Below are 17,640 nucleotides of genomic sequence, written 5' to 3'. Positions count from 1 at the left end.
ACTTCCCAGGTGGCGCAATGATTAAGAATCCGCCTGCCAATACAGGGGACACGGGTTCGATCCCTGGTCCAGGAAGATCCCACATGCCACAGGACAACTAAGCCTGTGCACCACAACTACTGAGCCCACGTGCTGCAATTACTGAAGCCTGTGCGCTCTAGGGCCCACACGTCGCAATGAAGCCCATGCTCCTGGAGCCTGTGCTCTGCAACAAGAGATGCCACTGCAATGAGAAGCCCGTGCACTGCAACGAAGATTAGCCCTCACTTGCTGCAGCTAGAGAAAGTCTGCGCGCAGCAACAAAGACCCAACGCAGCCAAAAAATAAAGAAAATTTAAAAATTAAAGAAAAAAAAAGAAAAATTAAAAGTGCATTCATTCAGCCAGACATGCACTCCCTCCTATGACAATTATGTATCACTTTCATGTCCTGTCTTCTGAGGTTTCTTTCCTCCACACTAAAATTGTGAGCTCTTCCAGGACAAGAACCTGCATAGCTGGGGGCTCAATAAATATTAAAAATTGACAAAAAGAACCCTCTGAGGTGTACTATCTCTCCCATCGAATTCCTTCAAATTCTTCTCTGTGCCTTCCCTGCCACAGAGTCATTCTAAACATTACATTTGGATGTTGAATCCAGACATCATGCCTGCTTATAGGTAACTTTAGCAGGACCAGTTGGGTAGGAGAGGTTGGGAGTAGGCCTGCAGATCTAGCCTGGGATGACTAACTCCTAACCTTTCTGATTCTATTCTCACTCACAGATCTGGGTTAAGGGAGGCGGTCTCTTTAAGAACTGTTGTGATGGTCCCGCCCTTTAAAGAGATCAGCTGAATCTGTAAGTCACATGATTTCAGCGTCTCTTCCGCCCTCTGAAGTCGGGACTGCATGAGAAGCTATGAGGAGCCCCGTGCTCCTCCTGAGTCTACTTCTGACGGCAGTTCCATTTGGCCTTCTGGGGGAGGAGACCCGCCAGGTGAGAGGCTAGAGCAATAGGTGTTTCAAGATATGCTACCTTGAAGGGTGGTTGGAATCTAGGGCAAACAATTGGTGGGAGTGGAGCGTACTTGCATTGACAAGAGTTTTTCAAACTGGGGGTCGGAGCAGCCGTGGGTCACGGGACAGGATTGTGGAGTAGGGTGGATGTGAGAGCTTCCTGTCTTCCCGTGAAACCTGGACCTTGACTTAGCCCTGAGTGAGCCAGGTCCAAGCAAGTGTTGGATTTTTTTCTTCCTCTCAGCCCTGTGCCCTGATCTGTCCACCAGGGTCAAGGCAGTTCTGGCTCTACCCACCTCTCCTCCACCCCACCTCTGCCCCTTACAACAAGGTTCTGTTAGCTCCCACAAGCATTCCTCTTGCTTAGGCCCCCAAGGTCCCACCCTTTCCCCATCATTTTCCAAGGCCCCTCTCCTTATCCCCAAACTTCTTTGCCCTGTGTCTCTCCCTGATCCTGTTCGCTTGAACCTCCACTGCTCCGTGTTCCAGGTGTCTCTGAAGGTCATCTCTGACTGGCTGGACCCTTCCCAGAGCCTGCTTCATATCCAGGCAGTGGGTGCCACTTCCACCCTGCACTATGTGTGGAGCAGCCTGGGACCCCCAGCCGCGCTGCTGGTGGCCACCAACACCCCCAACAGCACCCTGAGTGTCAACTGGAGCCTCCTGATTTCCTCTGAGCCTGACGGGGGCCTCATGGTGCTTCCCAAGGAGAGCATCCAATTTTCTTCTGCCCTCGTCTTTACCAGGGTGAGAAGGTTGGGGGAGAACCAAGGGGAAGAGTGCAGAGGAGAGGGTTCATTTGAGTTAGAGGGAGAAACTGAAGACGGGGTAGGTGAAGTCGAGTCAGGTATGAGAGCCTGGGGTGGGGCCGGTGAACGGGGGGTGGTGGTGATTCAGGAGAAAGCTGGACTCAGGCAAGCCTAGTCCCTCCCCACCCCCACCCGCCAGCTGTTTGAGTTTGACAGCACCAACACATCCGATGCGGCCGCAAAGCCTCCAGGAAAATCATATCCCCCATACTCCTTGGCCGATTTCTCCTGGGACAACATCACTGACTCATTGGATCCTGCCACCCTGAGTGCCACATTTCGAGGCCACCCCATTCACGACCCCACTGGGGCTTTTGCCAATGGCAGCCTGGCCTTCAAGGTAAGGGTATGGGGAATCAGAACTCAAAAGGCTGGTTTATGAGGGTGGGAGTCAATGATGGGGGTCGCTTTCAAACACAGGCATCCACCTGCTTCCCACACCTCCCATGCCTCTTCCATCCTAGGTTCAGGCCTTCTCCAGATCTGGCCGACCAGCCCAACCCCCTCGCCTTCTGCACACAGCAGACACCTGCCAGCTAGAGGTGGACCTGGTTGGGGCCTCTCCCCGAGGAAACCGCTCCTTGTTTGGGCTGGAGGTAGCCACGTTGGGCCATGGCCCTGACTGCCCCTCAGTGCAGGAGCAGCACTCCATCGATGATGAATATGCACCTGCCGTCTTCCAGGTCAGGCTTCCAGCAGAGAAGCAGATGGGTGTGGGGTGAAGGGGGACCCCATTAGGACCTCAGAGAATCATTCCATCATTTACCATTTAGCAACACTTCATTCAGCTCCTTTAAGTGCTGGGCACTGTGCTAATGAATTAGCCCAGTCTCTGCTGTCAGTGGAGAAGCCAGAGGGAAGGTGGTACAGTGTGAGTAGTGCTCTGACAGATGGGATTTGCAAGGGCCCGGGGGCCCAAAGGAGGGAGCTGAGTGCAGGCCTGCTGAGTGTTGAGGCTGGAAAAGGACCCAGTGCCATCCAGTCCAGCTCCCCTTTCTACAGAGGAGAGATTGATGCAAACAGCCTGTGAGTTCTAGAACCAGGCCTAGGATTCAGGGCAACTCGTGACAGACGGAGGCTGGGAAAGGGTGGGGGAACAGGAAGGTCGGGCACCACTGGTCCTCCTCATCCTGCCTGTTTGCCTTTCTCCCCAGTTGGACCAGCTGCTATGGGGCTCCCTCCCATCAGGCTTCATGCAGTGGCGACCAGTGGCTTTCTCCCAGAAGCAGGGGAGCCGGGAATCAGCCATGCCCTGCCAAGCTTCCCCTCTTTACCCCACCTTGGCATACCTTCTCCCCCAGTCACCCATTGTCCGAGCCTTCTTTGGGTCCCAGAACAACTTCTGTGCCTTCAATCTGACATTTGGGGCTTCCACAGGCCCTGGCTACTGGGACAAACACTACCTCAGCTGGTGAGAGTCAGGGCCTGGGCTAAGGGTTTGGGAGGTCGAAGTGGAGGAGGGTTGGGCCTCTCGGCCTTCTCCCCTGAGCCTGCTCACCTCTGTTTCTCACTCTGCTTGCTCTAGGTCCATGCTCCTGGGTGTGGGCACCCCTCCAGTAGATGCCTTGTCCTCGCTAGTCCTAGGCATCGTGGCAGTGGCCCTGGGTGCTCCAGCACTCATGCTGCTGGCAGGAGGCGTGTTTCTGCTGCTGGGCCACAAGCGGTACTCAGAATACCAGCCTATAAATTGAGGCCTGCTCTCTAGAGGGAAGGACATTACTGGACCTGCCTTGCTGGTCTGCAGGTTTGAGGGTCAGTATTCCCAGCCAGCTGCTTCCTTTTCCCATCTTGCTTTTCTGCAGAACCTCAGAGCCCAGCCTCAACTTCCTGTGGACCCAGGTGGGGCTTCCTTCAAACTTTGAGGAGGGACCAGGGACAGAGTGATTGCTAGAGGGAGGGTCCCCTCAGCGTTGCCTCCCCACCCCTCCACCCCCCATTTTCCTTGAATGGGACTCACAGGCCTAAATGAGAGGCCTTCTGACTTGTCTGCTACCCTGGAGGGCATGAAATAGACTAAGTTTTTCCCCAGGGCTTGTCTCTCAGTATGTGAGCGTTGCTGGGTCTGGTTCCAGGGAATGAGAGGGCTGGAGGTGGGCATGGAAGGCAATTTCTTGTTTGCAGCACCATTTCTTCCCCAGGCCCAGTTCTCTCCCTTGCCATGGGACCAGGCTCCTGCCAGCCACTCTTCAACATGCGGAGCTGGGAGGTCTCTGGTGCAGTCTGAATCAAACAAGGAAGGGACACTTGAGACGAGGGCGCAAACACAAAGGAAGAGCCAAGGAAGACAGCGGTAGTTGTTTATTGTTACACACACATTCATATGGGGTTAACATCAACCACTACGTCTTCCAACCACTCCCAGCCACCACAGGTGTGGGTGCGCGCGCGCACACACACGCACACACGCACACACACACACACACACATACATACACACACACGCGCCTCTTGGGAGGCAGGTTTCCCTGTCTGCTCCTCTTCCCATGAGAGAGGTATGACTTCTGGGCAGTTTGGAGGTGCAAGGTTACAGGGACCTAAAGGGTTGGAAGGGAGGAGGCAGCCACACTGGATTGGGACAGCTGTAATTGACTTGACTGAGGCTCAAGAGCCTATATGGCCAGTCATGGAGGGTCCTGAACCCAGGTCCCCAGGAAGGTTTTCACCAAACACGAACGTCCTATTTGATCTGATGCCCAGCCCTTACCTTTAGGCACGGGCAAGGTTTCTAGTCTCTTTGAGGCCCTCTGCTTAGACACCCAGCACAGAAATGGTCAGAGTTTTGGCTGTGGCTCTGATGGCTGCCTCACAGGAGGCTGGAGAGTGGAGCAGAGTCCAGCCATTGTGGGCCCTAGTGGCAGTGGTGGGAGGCTGCTCAGGAAGGAACCATGCCTCTGCTCCTGGTCCTGTGCCCTCAGCATCCTTAAGGAACATGGCTGTCCACCTCTTTCCCTGAAAGAATGTCTGAGTCCCTCCCGCCTAATTGTCCCAGGCTCCAAAGGTGAAGGGGAGTGCCCCAACTTGGATAGCAGGGGACAGTCCAGGCTCCGATTGGATGGGACCCCTGTCGGGGCAGTAGGTGGGTTCATCCCACCCAGGTACCAGGGCTGGGAACCAGGGGGTGGGGCGGCTTAGCCCCAGGAGCGAGGCCTGTGGTCTGAGGCCGAGCGGGCGTGGTCAGGGTAGTCCAGGCGGCTCTCGGAGGCAGTGAGCATGCGCTCGGGATCCACCAGGAACATATAGTAGAGGTTCCACACCAGCATGGACAGCAGGGGCAGGAATGTCAGGCCGTAGCCAAAGCCTCGGAAGGAGCGGCCCACGGCAAAGGTCAGCCAGTATATCAGCCTGGGAGGCAAGAAAAGATCGGGCTTTCCTCGAGGGGAGTACATGAGCTAACTGGCAACAGGCTGATGATGGGGAGAATACAAAGTGAAGGCAGCAGATGGGTGTTGGTCAGCACAACCGATACCTCTAAAGACAGCCAGTATTATGTACTTACCATGTGCCAGGCATGGTACCAGTTACTTTAGGGGCACTGTTTAATTTAATTTAGACCCCCACATCTCTATGAAGTGTGTATATTATTCACCTCCCTCCTTGTTTACTTTTCAAATTTTAATTAAAAATTTTTGAGTAGGCAGTATACATTTACATGGTTCAAAATTCAAAGGTACCAGTGAGTATAGTAAAATGTCTTCCTTTACTGATTCCCAGATACCCTATTCTCATCCTTCACCTTCTCACCTCTGTTCCACTCCCACCCCAGACATCCAATATTATGGTTTCTTGTACATCGTGATGTTTTCTGTACATATGAGCGAAAAGATTTATGTTTTCCTTCTCCCTTTTTTTTTTGGAAGTTTGGTAGCATACTAAATATAGAGATTGTTCTGCATATTGATTTCTTCCCCTCATTTAATGTATTTTGGAGATTGTATTATATTAGTATATAAACAGCTTCATTATTTCACAGCTGCAGTACATTCCATTGTATTTACTTCCCCTTTTGCAGATGAAGAAACTAAGATTCCAAAAGGGTTAAGTAAGACTGGTCCAAAGTCACACATTAGGGAAATAGTAAAACCATGGTTTGAACCTATGCCTGTTCATCACCTCGTCTCCTGCCATTTTAGAGGGGCTGAGGGAAAGGAGAGAGTAAGGAAACCAGCTTCAAGAGAGCTTGAAGCCCGGAGGGATGGACTAGGCACAACCAAATTTCCCCTCTTGGAAGATCCATTCAAAATATACACTCCTCAGTGGCGGGAGGGCAGCAGCTTCCTCTTAATATATGAAGGATCACTTATTACAAAATTGTGATGTCTCTATTTTTTTTACCTGGGAAATGGAGGAAAGAGAGGGCAGCAGTTTTTAGCACAATATAAAAAAGGACTTTCTAATAATTAGGACTTTTGAAAAATGAAACAAGACTGCCTTATAAAGAACTAAGCACTTGGTCACAGGGGCTGTTCAACCAATGTTCAGCCAATGGCCACCTGACCAGGGTGCCACAGAGGAGTGGCTGCAATGGGTGGGAGGTTGGTCTAGGTGACACCTTCCAGTTCTTGGTTGATACATGTATCTTATGAAAGACATATGAGCTGATCACCTGCTACTAGGTGAGGTAAAGTGCAAGGAAGAAAGTGACTCAACTTTCCAGGGTGCACATTTGTGCTGATGCAGAATCCAGAAAGCTCCCTGGCTCTCCAGACATTCAGCTGCCTGGGCCTCTCGAGCACCAGCACCTCCCTGTGCCCCACCCCAGCCCCAACTCACCGGGAGATGGCGAAGAGACCAGTAAGTAGAGGGAGCAGTTTGAGGGTATCTTGGGGCAGGTAGGTGGAAAGCACGGCCAGGTTGAAGAAGTAGAGGATGAAGAGCTGGACCGACTGGGCCACGTATCGCCGGTGGATCTCCACCTCCCGCCGTGGCTCCCCAAAGGGCCGCAGGGCAGAAAAGCACAACAGGCTCAGCCCGTACACCAGGATCCCTGGGTGGGGTTGGAGGACACATAGGGTCAGGAGAGGAGTGGCAGGCATGAAGCTGGGGGCAGGGTTCATAGAGAGCTCATGGGCATGGGCTCTGCACCGTGGGTGGGGCTGAGGTGGTCCTGGGAGGAGGTGGGCACTCAGGGGTGACAGGGTGTGGGAGGCCCTGAGGGTCCAGGTCTAGTGAAGGGAAACTCTCCTGCTCCCCAAGCCAGGCAGGCCCTGCCCTCCAGCCCAGCTCCCACATGCCCCCTCCCTTCTTGCAGGGCCCAGGCTCACCCAGTACAATGGGGAAGGTGGCAAAGACCCCGCAGCGCAGCGTGTAGATGAGGCGGGAACTCATGGTCGGCAGGCGCGGGGCATCGAAGGGCAGGAAGGCGTATGCCCCATAGAGCAGGCAGGGGAAGAGGATGAGGGCGGCTCCTACCGAGGCCATGGCCCTCAGCCCCTCATGGCTTCCGCATCCCCTGCAGCACCCACAGGAGTACCCAGGTGGCCTCACCACTGCCTCAGCCCACTTGCGCTCCGGGGGCTCAGGGTGGGTGGCCCGGGTGGGCAGGAAGGTCTGGCGGTGCTCACCCTCACTGGCCTCACAGCGCACAATGAGGTCTTCCTGGGGCCGCCGCTCAATGCACTGTAGGTCGATGGGCACGAAGGCCCGGGCCACCTTCTCGGGCAGCAGGCTGGCGTCATCTTCGGGCAACTCCTCTAGCTTGGTGGGTGGCTCTGACTCAAGGGGCTCAGGCTCAATGTTCCTCCAGCCAGGGGGATCTGAGAACGGGGCACTGGGCTGGGGGCCAGTCCCCCAGGGCAAGGTGGCAGCCTCACTTACTGTGCTGTCTAGACCATCCTCCGTCCCCTCTCCAGCTGTGGGAGACCCAGCTGAAGATCCCGCTCTGGAGGACTCAGCTCCAGTGGACTCAACCCCATCTTCCTCTTCCAGTTTCCGGCCATTGGGGACCAAAGCCTGGGGTGGGCTCTTCTCCAGGGCCTCGGGCCCCTTCACTTCCAGCAGGGCCAGGGTCTCGGGTTCTGTCATCCTGGGGCTTCACTTCTGGGGTCTACCACAAGGTCATGTCACCCTGGAGGGAGTAAAGTTCTGTCAGAAGCTGCGATCCTCTGGCCCTCAGGAGGGGATGACAGAACAGGAAGTCTCCAGGGCAGCTGGCCTCGTGGGCTTTAGTCCTTTCTGGGACCTTAGGGAGAACATGGTCCAGAGAAAGGTGTTGAAACAGAGGGAGGCAGGATGGAAGGGAGAGCCGAAATGGAGGCACCCTTTCGACATCAAATGCTATTCAGCAGGAGAGGGTGAGTCAGGGGGCACAGGCGCTGGCAGCTGTGGCCTCAGCCAGCCTCCACCCACGCCTTCTACCCCCTCCACCAAAACCCCTGGGGTCATGGCCACCCTAATGCAGGAATGGGAGGAAAAGGAGAGGTCTAGAATTTTGCCAAGGATTTTATTCCTGCTAAGGATCTTGTGGGACAGAGAAGCTGCCCCTTCACCTCCACACCTCCCATTCCCCTGCAGATACCCAACCGGAACTCTCCTGGCAACTTATACCAATGATTTGCCAAGAGATCTGTCCCAAGGAGCTGGCAACAGCAGTGCATCCTGTTCTTTTGTCTCCAATCTGGATACCTGGTCAGTTTCCAAACTTCTCAGTAACCCACCCACAACGTCTCCGGAGGGCCTGGGTCTGTTCATTCTGACCTCTAAGTCTAATCAAGGCTGTTTCCCATGCCTCCGCTCTGGTCTTTCTTCCCTCCCTGCCGCCCTCCATCTCACTGCTTCTGGATGGGGCTGATTCCCCTCTCTCCACCTCCTCAAGGACCTCCTAAACCTTAGTGTTTGGACCCATGACACCCACTTACTTTCCATCTGGAGAGAGGTAGAGGGTCCCCAGTGTCCGGGAAGGAGCTGCCCAGCTCCCTGCTGGCTCTGCGAGTATTCCTCTCCGTCTCCCTCCCTTTACCTGTGTCTCCAAACCAGTCTGACCAGAGCAGGTGGGGCCCAGTTTAAAGGGGCAGGCCCCGCCCTGCTGAATCTGCCGACAGAAAAAGCATTAAAGGAGGACGTCATCCTTTCTGAAAGTGGGGGTGCAGCTGATCATAGAGGTAAGTGTGTGTCCTAGCAACATGGGATGCGTAGGAACCCCCAGCACAGGAAAGCAAAGGAGGAAGTGGGTTTGGGCATCAGAGGGTGCTTGGAGTAGATTGGGATACCCCAAAAGAGGTTGAATTTCTACACTTATTCATTCAATATTTATTGAGCACCTATTATTAGCTAGGCACAGACACAGGAAAGAACAAGATGACAGGCAAAGTGTCTGTGCTTGGGACTTCCCTGGTGGCGCAGTGGTTAAGAATCCGCCTGCCAATGCAGCGTGCCTGGGTTCTATCTCTGGTCGGGGAAGAGCCCAGATGCCATGGAGCAACTAAGCCCGTGTGCCACAACTACTGAGCCTGTGCTCTAGAGCCTGTGCGCCTAGAGCCTGTGCTCCGCAACAAGAGAAGCCACCGCAATAAGAAGCCCGCGCACCACAACGAAGAGTAGCCCCTGGAAGAGCGGCCCCGCTCACCGCAACTAGAGAAAGCCAGAAAGCCCACGTGCAGCAACAGACCCCATGCGGCTAAAAAAAAAAAAAAAAGTCTCTGTGCTTAAAGAGCTTGTTCTTTTGGGATAACAAATAATAAAGAAGCCTAGCAACTAAACCAATATGACAATTTCAGTAGGGAAAACCTCTTTGCCAAAATGATATTTGAGCTGAGACCTGATGGGAAATCAGGAGAACGAGTGTTCCAGGCAGAGAAACAGCAAGTGAAAGGCCAATTAGTGAGAAAGACAGGTTGTTTCAGGACCAGAAAGAAGGTCGGTGGCTGGAAAAGGAATTTATGTTCCCATTACAGCGGTACACAGGTCCCCTGAACACCTTGCCTTTTAGGTTAGGTTTAAGGTTTAAGAAAGCAATTGGAATCCAAGGTGATCTTTCCGGGGGCAGAAACGCTTAAGGGTGTACCTTCTCAGTCCTGTGGATCTTTTCCCCTGAAGTTATTTGAGCTTTGTGAGGGCAGGGACAGTGTCTGGATTGCTCATCTCTGTGTCTCCAGAACCCAGCATTGTGACTGGAAGACAGCAGGTGTTCAATAAATGTTTGCTGGACTGGTGAGAGATGAACATGCAAGTGGAAATCTTTGGGTTGGGGTGCGGGAGCTGAAGGGCCGAGGTGCCTGTACAAGAGTCCTGTATTGGAGGGCCTTACTCTTAACGCTATGCTTGACTCTTTCCAAGAAAATTTTCACATACACGTTTTTTGTTTGTTTAAATAATGGGGGGAAATGGAGAATTGGAATCACCCTAAATAGTAATCTGAAAGGGGCTCGGCTCAAATGGGGCGGGGGTGGGGGGTGCGGGCAGAAGGATGGACCAAATGACCACCGTCGGACAAAGCAAAGTCATGCTCCTAGCTGTGAGTCCATCTGCCCGGATCCAGCTTAGTCTCAGCTCCCCGGCAGAGTTCACTGTTCGTTCTCTGGCAGCTTTGTCAATAAAGTTTTTCGCAAGGGCTTGCAGAAGCCAGAAAGAGGCCATGCTGCCCAGAGTTAGTTCTGGCAACTTCCCGGGAGGGAAAACGAGTTGCGCGAGATTTGGTAGCGGCAGGCCACTGGCCCGCAACTTCCAGTTGGTATCGCGAGATTTGGCAGGCGGAGGAGGAGCTGTCGCAGGCCGCCGCCTCGCAGCTATGGCGGCCGAGCAGGGCCGGCGGCGGTGGCGGCTGCGGCTACGGCCGGAGACGGCAGTGGTGGCGGTAGCGGTAGGTGGCGGGGGTCTGTGACCGGGAGCCGCCCCCGGGCCCGGGCACCATGAGCCAAGGCCCCCCCACAGGGGAGAGCAGCGAGCCCGAAGCAAAGGTCCTCCACACTAAGCGGCTTTACCGGTGAGAGGGGCTGGGGCGTGAGTGCAGCCGCCAAGGGAAGTGGGGGGACAGCGAGGGGCGGGGCCTCCCGGGCGGGCGGGCTCTGGTGCCGGGCTAGGGTGCGGGCGAGGGAGGGGGGGTGCAATTTTGGAGGGAGCAGAGGGGGCGGGGCCCTGTAACCCGGGATTGAGGTGAAAGAAGAAGGAATTAGGTGGGTGGGAGGTTGGGAGGGAAGCACGTGGAGGGATACCTCCCGCAGTGAGCTTGGGGCGGGCACCAAGCTTTGCGGATTTGGGGTAAGAAGGTGGGAATTGGGGACTGCAGGGGTTGGGAAGGTGAGGGTGGGGTCACAGATAGGAGAAAAACCCGGAAGGGAATGGTGCTTAGAACCCTGTAAGGACTTACAGGAAAGAGCCCTGGACAGAAATCAAGAGAACCAGGTTCAGCTCCTTGCTTTGCCATTCTCTCGCAGTTTAACCTTGGGCCTCAGTTTTCTCATCCTTAAAAGGAGAGATTTGGATTTGATAGGCTTTGAGGTCCCTTATGGCTCTAAGTTTTGGGAATCGGAATGAAAAGAAAGAGGCTGGAAGACTATTTTGTTGGACTGGAAGGGCGGTGAAGGACTTTGAGTCCAGAATGTTCTTAGGTCATAGGAGCCCATTTCAGGGCACCTGGGGACTCCTGAGTTCTGCCTTCCTTCCAGCCTCATGACTACAGTCTCTTGCCAGGCAACTTCCATTCCTGGTTTCTGATTTCCACAGTGCCACTCACACTCCTCAACATCTTCAGCCTTTCAGCCCTCTCTTGGGAACAGGCCAGTATGAGCTCTTCCCATCCTGAGTGAGCTCCTCCTGCCCCGAGTAGAGGATTTTTTTGTGTGGGGCAACTGAAACATGGGCTCTTGAACTGGATCAAAATAGGTTGAAGCATAGAGACCAAATTGAGTTTTCTGCTTTCTAATACAGAGTAGGGTTTGGGGTTTTCATTCGGCTCAGGCTCTATAGAACCAGAGGTGTTTGCATGAGAAGACCAGCTTCAGAGCCATGGGCCTCATCTTGACAGTGAAATAGTCAAGAACATGTTGTCTTTTCCTCCCTTGAGTAGGCATCCTTCCTGCTCTGGCTTCTTAAGCCAGAAGGTAGAGGGGAGTATAGGCTGATCCAAAAATAGAAAAGTGATCCAATCTGTCAGCCCCTGGGCTCTCACTGTGGGCTGCCCCAAGCAGTCTCCAGGTGGGTGAGCAGTTGGCTGGGATGGCACGTGTGCCATGTCATGCTGCCGAGTGTCAGTGCTGCCTGTCAGACAGAGCGTGGGCAGTGCTTGCAAGATTCCTTACTGGTCTCCAGCTTTTGGAAATGGCTCTGGTCATCCTTCTAATCATTCACAAATCTTGTTTTTTTCTCGAGCCACTGCCCTCACAGAACTGACTGACTTGTTTGCATGTGTGGCTTACATGTGTGCACGTGGGTATCTCTGCTGGTAATTGTGTGTTGTTGACTTTGGGCAGGATGGAAATTTGAGGCAGCGGATCTCTTTTTATTATTTATTATAGCACTGTTGATTGGTGGGAAGAACTGGGGGAGGAAGGTCTGATTTCTTGGCCCAAGGTAAATATGTTGTTAGACTATGTAACTGTCATCCGACCTTCAGTAAATTTGGGAAATTCCCACAGTCTGTTTACAGCAATGAAATTCTGAAATGTTTTAAGCCCCTCAGAAAAGGCAGCTGGAAAAGGGATGCTGGAAGGGACACAAGCACCAGTTAATTAGGCCAATTTTAACTGTTTTTTTAAAAACGTATTTTCCTTTTTTAACACTGTGCTAGGCCTAGGGTTACAATAGTGAATGAGACACATGACTGGTTTTTGTAGTTTTTGTTCTAAAGGAGATTACAGTTTAGTGGATGAGCTTAGGGTCTGACGGGAAATGTAGAAGAAAGTGCGGAGACCTCTCAGGTTTAAGAGTTTGCAATTAGAACTTCCTTGAGTAGTGGTTACTAACCTTTTTGAATTGAGAATCTAAGGAAAGCTCTGGGGCCTGTCCATAAAAATACATACACACACAGCCTCTTTACATCTGTGCATAGCACTGAAGTTAAAATCAAAAGCCCTTTCCTGGGGACTAAGCTGGCATATCACTGATGGCTGCCTGGTGCTGCCCTTGGCATTGAGGACCAGGATGGCTGAAAGGTCTTGGCTTCCACCTCTAGGCAGCCCAGGAGGTGTTTGGAGAAATGCTGGGCTCTTAAGATTGCCTGTGAAAGGCCTTGATTACCATCCCACCCACTCAGCTGGGTGTTGGCGGTCACTTCGCCCTGTACAGGACAGCTTTTAGTGGTGTACCACCTGAGCCACCACAAGATGCTAGCCTGCTGAGGCCCACTTTCACTGAGCATGTTTCAGTGAAACAATTTTGGACTGTTTTAGGAATCATCACTCCCTATTTTTTGGTTGTTTTGTGTCTAGAGCAGTACGTGATTCACCTGTTCTCACAGCTGCTGTCTGTCTTCTGGGTTTTACCCTTCCAGAGATGATACTTACCCAGGTACCTCTTGGCCATCCATTGTAGAGTTTCCTTGAACTTTTCTTTTAGGGTCTGGAATATCTTCCTCAGGATGAAGACTAATATTTTTTGAGTAGTTACTGTGTACAAGGCACTGTTACAAGTGCTTTATGTATTAGCTAATTTAACCCTCACAAAGTAGATGATGATATTAATCCCATTTTATAGATGAGAGAACTGACACATAAGGAAGTTCGATTTTTTTTTTTAAGGGTTTGTTTTTTTTTGGCTGTGTTGGGTCTTAGCTGCGGCACACGGCATCTTCGTTGAGGCATGCAGGATCTTTCATTGCAGCTTGTGGGCTTCTCTCTAGTTGTGGCGTGTGGGTTTTCTCTCTCTAGTTGTGGTGTGCAAGCTCCAGGGAGCGGGGGCTCTGTAGTTTGCAGCACGCGGGCTCTCTAGTTGAGGGACACAGGCTTAGTTGCCCCGTGGCATGTGGGATCTTAGTTCCCCGACCAAGGATTGAACCCACGTCCCCTTCATTGGACGGCAGATTCTTTACCACTGGACCACCAGGGAAGTCCCAGAAGTTAGATCTTTTACCCAGGACCACATAGCTGGTAAGAAGTAGAGCTAGGATTTGAACCCAGGCTGTCTGGTTCCAGAGCCTACACTTTATATTAAAGAAACAGTTCCTTCAGCAGGATCCAGGAGACCTTATAACTAAGCAGTTTAGGGACACCCTCCCACTTTCTCTTACCCCATTATTCCAAAGCAGAATTTTATATTAGGAAGGCCTTTCCTTTATGTCAAGAGGTAATAAGCCTTTGCATAATAATAATTTATTAATTCCACCAATATTTATTGAATGCCTAGCGTATGCCAGTGCTGTATATAAATTATTTCATTTAATCCTCACAACAGCCCTTTGAGGTAACTGCTATTATTTCCATTTTTATGGATGTGGTAACTAAGGCTTAAAGAAGTAGGTAATTTTGCCCAAAGTTATACAGTTAGTAAGACACAGCCAGGTTCAAACCCTAGATGTCTTGCCTGGCATCACAGCCTATGCTCTTTCCATTGAGAGAGTCTACCTTCCCATATCACAGAGTTTCTCTACCTTGACACTGTTGACAGTTGGGGCAGGATAGTTATGGTGGTAGACTGTCCCATGTACTGTGGGGTATCTAACGGCACACAGTAAATGCCAATAGCAATGCCTCTTCTTCCACTCCCCCAGGTAGTGACAATCAAAAATGTCTTCAGCATTACCAGATGTCTCCTGAGGGGACTGCTGTATCAGGATGGAGACTGTGTTCATCTTGTTTTGTTTTGTATTTTTTAAAATTATTTATTTATTTATTTTTGGCTCTGTTGGGTCTTCGTTTCTGTGTGAGGGCTTTCTCTAGTTGTGGCGAGCGGGGGCCACTCTTCATCGTGGTGCGCGGGCCTCTCACAATCGTGGCCTCTCTTGTTGCGGAGCACAGGCTCCAGACGCGCAGGCTCAGTAATTGTGGCTCACGGGCCCAGTTGCTCCGTGGCATGTGGGATCTTCCCAGACCAGGGCTCGAACCCATGTCCCCTGCATCGGCAGGCGGATTCTCAACCACTGCGCCACCAGGGAAGCCCTCATGTTGTTTTTTATGGAGCTCAATCTGCAGCCATTTGGTTTCCCCACCCCAAATTCTTTAGCTTTTCCTCTAGGATCAGTGTTCCAACATCATAGGTGAACCATACACATGGCTCAGGGGCTGTTTGCTTATATTTCCCTGCAGGGCTGTGGTGGAGGCTGTGCATCGACTTGACCTCATCCTTTGCAACAAAACTGCTTATCAAGAAGTGTTCAAACCAGAGAACATTAGCCTGAGGAACAAGTAAGCTGAGACTCTAAAGTACACATTCTTACAGTTTCTTTATTCCTTTCCACCTGAAACCCTGTCACATATAGACACATGTTCTCTTTTATCTCCTGACCTCATGGTACAATAATGGGGTATGATGTCTCTGGCCTTCCTGAGAGGGAGAGGGGATCCCTCACTCTCTGCAGCTTCTACATCTAACACCATTAGAATGGTGTTTGAGTTGGAGGAGTTGGCCATACTGCATAATGAAGGAAGGAAAGAGGAGGTACAGAGGCAGTGTAAAACGGAGAGGAAGGTGCAGGGAAGAAATGAAGATTATTAAAGTTGTTATTGCTCCTGCCTCTGTCTTTGGGGGCTCCCACTGCCTTCCAGGACTGCTGTTGTCTTGGGTCCTACTGATGGATCCTGGATGTCTATTGGGAGGCACAGAGATTTGTCGGTTGGGGTGTTGGCAAATACCTTCTTATCCTCAGTTCTGTGTCCCTCACCAAGGGATGGGCAGTCCCTCTCATGCTCTCCTCTGCACCCTCCCAGGCTGCGTGAGCTCTGCGTCAAGCTTATGTTCTTGCACCCGGTGGACTATGGGAGGAAGGCTGAGGAGCTGCTGTGGAGAAAGGTGTACTACGAAGTTATCCAGCTTATCAAGACTAACAAAAAGGTAAGGGGAGGTCAAGAACTTGGGAAGATGTTTGTCTAAAGAGGGGAAGCTAAGGAAGAAAAGGACAGCTAGGCAAGTGGGCCAGAGTATGGTTGTAGATAGGGAAACCAAGGAAGAGATAGCAGAAAGGCAGGGAGTCATATGGAATTAGGATCAGGGAAGGAGGGGAGCCTGATCCCAGATGGGGAGACCAGAGAAGTAGATCTAAGGGTATAGGGGTAACTTGTGAGTGAGAGGAGATGTGGATAAAGTTCCAGAGCCAAGAAGATAAGTTTATTTCTTCAGGGAGATGAATATGATTAGGGATGGGGGAGCAGAGCTCTGATCTTGTTGCTTAGCTAGCCCCTTCCCTTTCCCAATCTCTAGCATATCCACAGCCGGAGCACCTTGGAATGTGCCTACAGGACACACCTGGTCGCTGGTATTGGCTTCTACCAGCATCTCCTTCTTTATATCCAGTCCCACTACCAGCTAGAACTGCAGTGCTGCATCGACTGGACCCATGTCACCGACCCCCTCATAGGTCAGTGAAACCTGAAAGGTGGGCTCGAGGAGCAAGTTCATATGCTTCTACTTCTGGCTTTCGTATCCCTCAGGATCCATGTACCTTGTGACCCAGCCAGGCAGAGAGGATTCTAGAAGACCTACAAATGCTTCATGAAATTTGGATTTATCCAAACAAGCATATGACTTGGGGTAAAGATCTTAAGGAGAGAGAGAGAGAGACCTCTTCAGTCTGTGATTGTAGACCGATGGGGAGTCGGGGAGGGAATGGAATGATCTAGAGTAGGTCTGACACTGGAAGATGTTGTTAATAGCATTTTTTTCCTTCCAGTTGAATTTGGCTGGCATTTCTTTTAACTTTAGAGATTGTTTCCTAGTATTTGATGAAAGTATTAAAGTTTTTAGAAACGTTGGGGAAATCATGGACATTCTTTCAAGATAGTGCAAATCTCTTTTTGGCCTTCTGAGCTGCTGGCAGCTATGGTGGTTTTCTCTTCAGTTCAGCTATCCTTTAGAGCTCCTTCCCTCTTCGTCCAACTCCCCTTGCTCTTTATACCCCCTACCCTCCCCCAGCCCCATGCCCCTTCCCTCACCAGGACAAAGACATTCTGGGTCAGAGATGGAGGTTGTGTCTGCACCCCTGTGTGGCAGCATTCTCTGGTCAGAAGCAGAGCACTGTATTTTGTACATTTAAAAACATTTAAAAACAAGACAATGGGGAATTCCCTGGCAGTCCAATGGTTAGGACTTGGCACTCTCACTGCTGGGACCCCGGGTTTAATCCCTGGTTGGAGAACTAAAATCCTGCAAGATGCGCGGTGCAGCCAAAAATAAAACAAAACAAAACAACATCAATCCAAGGCAACATTTATAGGTGTTAAACCAGATTGCCAGAGGGGTCCATAGCTTAAACAAAGATTAAGAACCCTTATTTCAAAGGGTCAGTTCCCCAAACCATCTTAGTTTTTCTCCTTATTGATATTTCTTATTCAGCCAACTCAGCGATGTCTCTATAAAAAATATTAGGAAGGGCTGCTCAGAATGGGAGCTACACATCCAGGAGGGTGGCTGCAAAGTAGAATGGATAGGAGGATGGTCTCTGTAGCCAGACTGCCAGTTGAATCCTGGCTCTGTCACTTACCTGCTGTGCAACTTTGATTTCTTTAACTGTAAAATGGAAGTAACAAGAGTAACTACCTCATGCGGTTGCTTTGAGGATTACTTAAGTTGATATTTTAATACACTTAGAACAGTACCTGGCACATGGGAAAACTGCCTGCCAAGTAGCTGAAGCTCTCTGAAGTTACAAGGCTGCCTGGGTGAAGGGAGAGGAGAGAGCCCATGCATATTTGGCTCTGGCCACCACAAATCCTCAGGTCAGGCAAGATTACCTCATTTCCCTCATGGATAGACTC

At 51.4% G+C, this 17,640-nt stretch overlaps 3 protein-coding genes across 5 annotated transcripts in view; 2 read left to right on the top strand and 1 right to left on the bottom strand.

Annotated features, from left to right (window-relative positions):
• Window positions 1-843: 843 nt before the first annotated feature.
• On the top strand, window positions 844-3,832 carry GLMP (glycosylated lysosomal membrane protein). Of its 2 annotated transcripts, XM_059055325.2 has the most exons (6): window positions 844-975; window positions 1,485-1,742; window positions 1,944-2,144; window positions 2,269-2,487; window positions 2,959-3,215; window positions 3,330-3,832. In XM_059055325.2, the coding sequence occupies exons 1-6, from the start codon at window positions 898-900 to the stop codon at window positions 3,493-3,495; spliced, it is 1,179 nt and encodes a 392-aa protein (XP_058911308.1). In that variant the 5' UTR covers window positions 844-897; the 3' UTR covers window positions 3,496-3,832. The 2 variants fall into 2 exon arrangements, with proteins under 2 accessions (XP_058911308.1, XP_066894409.1); XM_067038308.1 differs by lacking the exon at window positions 2,959-3,215 and having other exon boundaries at window positions 845-975.
• A 255-nt stretch (window positions 3,833-4,087) lies between these two features.
• Window positions 4,088-8,804, bottom strand: TMEM79 (transmembrane protein 79). The gene is made up of 4 exons (XM_059055313.2): window positions 8,659-8,804; window positions 7,066-7,868; window positions 6,575-6,788; window positions 4,088-5,146 (listed from the first exon to the last, which is right to left on the bottom strand). Exons 2-4 carry the CDS (start codon window positions 7,823-7,825, stop codon window positions 4,933-4,935), a joined length of 1,188 nt encoding a protein of 395 aa, XP_058911296.1. The 5' UTR covers window positions 7,826-7,868; window positions 8,659-8,804; the 3' UTR covers window positions 4,088-4,932.
• Window positions 8,805-10,464: 1,660 nt separating this feature from the next.
• Window positions 10,465-17,640, top strand: part of SMG5 (SMG5 nonsense mediated mRNA decay factor) — a 28,522-nt gene continuing 21,346 nt past the window's right edge. Inside the window, exons 1-4 of one of the 2 annotated variants that reach the window (XM_059054932.2) lie at window positions 10,465-10,721; window positions 14,977-15,075; window positions 15,598-15,721; window positions 16,088-16,244. In XM_059054932.2, coding sequence (XP_058910915.1) covers window positions 10,648-10,721; window positions 14,977-15,075; window positions 15,598-15,721; window positions 16,088-16,244 — 454 coding nt within the window. In that variant the 5' untranslated portion in view covers window positions 10,465-10,647. Of the gene's footprint in view, window positions 10,722-14,976; window positions 15,076-15,597; window positions 15,722-16,087; window positions 16,245-17,473; window positions 17,602-17,640 lie in introns of those variants that run through there. The other variant, XM_067038165.1, reaches the window with a different exon arrangement.

Source organism: Kogia breviceps, chromosome 1 (assembly GCF_026419965.1).
Source record: "Kogia breviceps isolate mKogBre1 chromosome 1, mKogBre1 haplotype 1, whole genome shotgun sequence".
Classification (NCBI taxonomy): domain Eukaryota; kingdom Metazoa; phylum Chordata; class Mammalia; order Artiodactyla; family Physeteridae; genus Kogia; species Kogia breviceps.
Note: the sequence above shows the minus strand (reverse complement) of the source record. Positions and strands in the feature narration are given on the sequence as shown.